This window comes from Lactuca sativa, chromosome 8 (assembly GCF_002870075.4).
Source record: "Lactuca sativa cultivar Salinas chromosome 8, Lsat_Salinas_v11, whole genome shotgun sequence".
NCBI lineage: Eukaryota > Viridiplantae > Streptophyta > Magnoliopsida > Asterales > Asteraceae > Lactuca > Lactuca sativa.
Window position 1 is genome coordinate 276,831,224 of NC_056630.2, and position 5,238 is coordinate 276,836,461.

General features: G+C 34.4%; 1 protein-coding gene and 1 non-coding gene across 2 annotated transcripts; both read left to right on the top strand.

The window, feature by feature from the left end:
- The first annotated feature begins 648 nt into the window (after nt 1-648).
- Nucleotides 649-754, top strand: LOC111902125 (U6 spliceosomal RNA). The gene has a single exon (XR_002853681.1). It is a non-coding gene; the product is annotated as a U6 spliceosomal RNA (small nuclear RNA).
- Nucleotides 755-2,626: 1,872 nt separating this feature from the next.
- Nucleotides 2,627-4,966, top strand: LOC111902113 (nuclear pore complex protein NUP54). The gene is made up of 9 exons (XM_023897989.3): nt 2,627-3,143; nt 3,262-3,315; nt 3,439-3,498; nt 3,621-3,731; nt 3,867-3,932; nt 4,019-4,105; nt 4,185-4,286; nt 4,377-4,523; nt 4,628-4,966. The coding sequence occupies exons 1-9, from the start codon at nt 2,736-2,738 to the stop codon at nt 4,736-4,738; spliced, it is 1,146 nt and encodes a 381-aa protein (XP_023753757.1). The 5' UTR covers nt 2,627-2,735; the 3' UTR covers nt 4,739-4,966.
- The last annotated feature ends 272 nt before the right edge of the window (nt 4,967-5,238 follow it).

Here is a 5,238-nt window from a genome sequence, read left to right on the forward strand (position 1 = left end):
CCTATTTGGATTTATGAATTCACAACTTTTTTTAGAAAAAAGACCATGCTCCCACATCGCGCAATTAAAAAAAAAAAGAGTTTCTCCTTTATAAAACGATTTTAAGAGGGGATGTAGCAGGAATTTTCTTGATGGCCTACCATTGTGGGTAGCCGATTTCTTGTATATGCCTGTATCATTTTTTGATATAAACTTTATTGGTTGAAGCTCTTTTGTTTCTTTTTGGTGTAGTTTTAAACATTTTGGTTTTCCGTCTAGTTTCAAACTTTTTGGTTTTAGATTGGGATAATGATTTAGGAGGGTAATTAGGTTTTCAGTTTGTCCGTATTAGGTCACTAAAGTTTTTTTGTGCGTATTAGACCAATATGGTTGTTATTACCGTTTAGAAATAGTCATTTTACCGGTTTTATCCGGTAAAAATGACTATTTGTAAATGATAATAACAACCATATTGATCTAATACATACAAAAAAAACCTTAGTGACCTAATACGGACAAACTGGAAACCTAATTACTCTCCTAAGTCATTAAGCCTAAATTTAAAGACATTGAGAATATATGACCATCAACAGTAAACTAGTTCGTTTAGAACTCACGTTGTCCCATATAACGTGCTACTCCTCTATATGGCGAAACTCTTCATCTATAGTCATCCATTTGGGGACATCCGATAAAATTGGAACGATACAGAGAAGATTAACATGACCCCTACGCAAGGATGACACACACAAATCGAGAAATGGTCCAAATTTTTTTTTTAAACCCTTTGTCCTCTTCTCTGGAACCCTAATTCCATTTTCAAATGCTAATAGAGTTCAATTGCAATTCTTACGTTTCGTTAGTTCATCTATTGAAGTCATGATCATACAACATGTGGATTCTATGGTTAGATTGACCTTCTTGTTGATGTCTTCAACCATTTGCGGCAAGTAAGGGTGATCTTTCTTTTTATAACGTCTCCTTTAAGTTTTTTACTTTTCCTGTCATTAAGTTTCATGCTTTATAAACTTCCGTTTATGTGTTGTATTTAGTCTATATGTGTTTGTTTATGTGTTGATTTTTGATTAATTTTGCAACTTCAGTTTCTTAGTTCATGTTGTGGTTTTGTTTTTTATAAAATAATTGATAATAGGCATCCTCTGCAAGTCCCTGTTGATTTTACATTTCCATTCGTTATCAAATGTAGACACTGATGGGAGGTATCAAAGTAAGATTGTATTTGTACATATGGATGTGTTCATGTAAACATGTAAATGACAAAAAAAGAAGTTATTGATAAAATACTGCATATTTATGTAATGAAGATCATCAATCATATGAGTTTTTGGACTTAGAAGTTTTGGAAGGGTTGTGAGATAAGTTTAAATAGAAGCAACTATTTTCAGTCAAACAAGTCAGTCACATTGATTAGTAAGCATGTTTTCTAAATAATTAGGGTTAATGACTTAGGAGGGTAATAAGATTTTCAGTTTGTTCGTATTAGGTCACTAAGATTTTTTTTGTGTGTAGTATACCAATATGGTTGTTATTACTGTTTAGAAATAGCCATTTTTACCGGTTAAAACCGGTAAAAAGACTATTTCTAAACGGTAATAACAACCATATTGGTCTAATACGCACAAAAAAAACCTTAGTGACCTAATACGAACAAACTGAAAACCTTATTACCCTTCTAAGTCATTATCCCTTTTAGATTGGATATGGACCCTATTCTAACCGTTAGTTTAGTAAAAGTTTTGAGTGATTAATTTTAGCTTAAGTTTTATTATTATTATTATTATTATTATTATTATTATTATTAAGAAAAGTGGGTATTTGGAACCGGCACCAGAACCGATGGTTCTAGTTCCGGTTCTAATATCTTAGGAACTGTAGTTCCAGTTCTGTCAAATTTAGACGGGTACCCACCTATATTCATCCCTATTTTTATCGTGCTTCGAAGATGATAGCATATAAAAAGTTAAGGAAAGCTAATACTCGTATTAAGCCAATATGATATATGAAGTTGCTTGTATAATGTTCATTTGGGGAAGTTATATAAGATATTTGTGTACAAAAAGGAAGGATGATAACATTATGTATGTGTGATGTAAACTTATGAAATAAAGAATTATGTCATGTTTAAATATACACACGTGAAGAGTATATGCTAGTGGGTATACATGTGATACGAAAAAAATGCTATATAATTATTGGGTTGTTATGAACTACGATGAATCGGAAGCGTATTATTGTGAATCAAATGTGAATTCTCATAAAAGAATGAAGTCATGAATTTTATGTTTTAATAGAAAGATTATATGTTGATTACTTAGCTTTGTATACCATAATTTGTGAATATTGACATGCAACAAGTTAAAATACAAATGCTTGTATAGGGTGTGAAGATAAAGATCATGTTAAAATGAAGGTTTTATAAGATAAATGATATATGTAGATGCAAGTTTAGTTCATGTCATTTTTTTGTGTAATATACTGATCATATATATTTAATGATATGGAATATGAATTTGGTAGCCTTGATATTTGTAAAAATATACTGTTTTTGTTAAATGAGTCCTAAAAATATGCTATTTTTGTTATTTCGTTCGTATCGTATTTTTATATAAAATCAATTTTGTTAATGTACAAGAGAACGGCGAAATCACAATAATAATAAAGTCTCAAAAAATTGGCGGCAATATACACTATTCTTTCTAGGTCTCCTCCCACAGTCTCCGCCGTGCTCCGCCACAATGTTCGGAGCTCAGGCATCTTCCTCCCCCTTTGGCACTCCGTCCGCCATGCCAGCATTCGGCACTCCATCCTCCACCTTTGGCACTCCCGCATCCACCCCTGCATTTGGCACCCCTTCCTCAACGCCAGCCTTCGGAACGCCGTCAACGCCATCATTTGCCACAGGCTTCGGTACATCACTCTTCTCCACTCCTTTCTCTCAGCAACAGCAGCAACAAACGTCTCCGTTTCAGCAACAAAGCTCAAGCCCTTTCGGATTTTCGACTCCGTTTGGGGCAACGACGCAATCCAATGTTAATCCTTTCGGGCAGACAACCCCTGCTGCAACGCCGTTTAATGCTCAGTTAACCACTCAGATGGCTCCCGTAGCCCAGCTTCCATTCTCCCTTGCTGATCGAGACATTCAAGTATATGCATATTTACATTTGCATTCAACAATTGAAACCCTAACCCTAGATGTTCCTCAATTATCTGCATTACACTACTTATGTAGTGAATTGACTTGTTTTCTGTTTCTCCCATCAGGCAATACTTGATGCGTACAAGGATGAAATTACTAACCCTAAGTATGCGTTCAAGGTTGGAGTCCTTTTGCTTTTAGCATCTTCAATTTAAAATTTTTACATAGAATTCCAGATGCAATTACAGAAGTTGTCATCTTTAAAAGCTAAAGTGATATTCAACTATGTTTATGTTCTGCAGCACTTGCTGTTCAGTGTGACTGAACCACAACTTAGGACAAAGCCTGCTGGTGTATCAGATGTAAGTTTACTCGCATCCTTCATTCCTTCTTCCTTGTTTTGAATCTATAAACCCCTTCCATGGAGTTTCTTCCTTCACAAATTATACCTTGCTAAGAATGGTAGATAGTTTGTGATTTCCAGATAATGTGGGCAGAGGCAATGGGCAAGCTAGAAGGTATGGAAAGTTCCAACCGTGAACGTCTTTGGCCCCAACTTGTTAAGGGTTTCAAAGATCTTTCTGAGCGCTTGAAGGTATATGATATCACTACATTCTTAATCAAAACAAATTTCAAAACCTTTATTCTTTTAGCAATCAGTGTTAGTTTAATGTACAAACAATATTAGATGTGGTTATGACTTATGAACTTGTATTCATATTTTATTTAGCTTCAAGATGAAGTCATACTTTCAGATGCTGAGAGATTGCAAATGACTCAAACCAATGTGAAAGTGGTAATCTTTTCTATTCTATAATCTATGACACCTGTGCAAAAACACACCTTTTATGCTACATATTAATGGTTAAAACAAATTTACAGCTTCAGAGGCATTTCCAAGCTGATACTTTTCCTAGAATAGAGAGACTGAGACAATCAGAGAAAGCTCTACAAAGGCGCCTCTTAAGGGTACACAGAATATATAACTTTTTATATTTTACAGAGTTAATTAATTTAATTGTATACATTTTTACTTTTCTTGCAAAAGTTAATGAGAATATTGGAGGCATTAGAGGCCAAGGGATTTCGGTTGCCTTTGACCAAAGGAGAAGTTGAATTAGCCGAGAAGCTGGCTGCTATAATCAGACAGGTATAGTATAGTTAATAGTTTCATCTCATCTTCTGCATGCTTTTTTTTTTTTACAGACTTTTGGTTGAAATTACAAAAATACCCTTACAGTTGAAAGGATCTGGAGCTGAACTCTCGAGGCGGGTTCAGAATCTGCTGACTGTAGCTCGTGTTCAAGCAAATGGTCATGGGGGTAGTTCAGTCTTTTTACCGGGATCTACCAAAATTCATGAACAGAGTCTTTCAGATATGCATGAGGTAAGTATCCCATGACAGTTAGATTTGATGATAAAATGACTTATTTACCCATATCATTAGGGTTACGAAACAATTTTTATTACTGTAATGGGTTAAATTTTCAGGTATTACAACAGCAAACGGAAGCGGTTGGTAGGTTGGGAAATGTGTTGAAGAGAGACATACGAGATATGGAAATTATAATGGCAGAGGACACTCAAATGGCAGATGTGTAGACTCAAAATTGGTCTTACTAAATCCATATGTTGTATTTTGATATGTGCAACTGAATTCTCTATTGTAGTAGTGGTGCTTTGTTTACTGCAATAAATCCTTTGGATTTTTATTTTCGTTTTGGTTAGAATTTAAAATTCAAGTTTCAAAGACTATATAGGGAACAACATGAATACATGTAAGGTGCTCATTATTTTGTTTTGGTATTTAAGATCGCTTTTTTCAGTTTAGTTTTAGGTTTTTTCGGTTGGGTTTCGGTTATTATTTTGGTCTGGTTTCGGGAGTTTTGTTTTATATCCTATGGTATGATCTTTTTTGGGAAGGTTTTGTCTCATGATATTAACTTATAAAACTTCAATAATTGTAAGTGTTGTTGCTATATGTGTATTTTTGGCTATGGCTGGCGTTAGAAAATGTATTTGCTACGCAATTTTGCATTTCGTTCTTGGTTGTAGGTGATGAGGTCTTCACCGGTTTATTGAACATCGGTTGGTATATGATG

Excerpts from the sequence above, each read along its gene's own strand:
- LOC111902113 (XM_023897989.3), top strand. The coding sequence starts at position 2,736 with ATGTTCGGAGCTCAGGCATCTTCCTCCCCCTTTGGCACTCCGTCCGCC. Across the intron at positions 3,499-3,620 it reads AGCCTGCTGGTGTATCAGAT|ATAATGTGGGCAGAGGCAAT; the intron begins GTAAGTTTACTC and ends TGTGATTTCCAG. Across the intron at positions 4,287-4,376 it reads TGGCTGCTATAATCAGACAG|TTGAAAGGATCTGGAGCTGA; the intron begins GTATAGTATAGT and ends ATACCCTTACAG.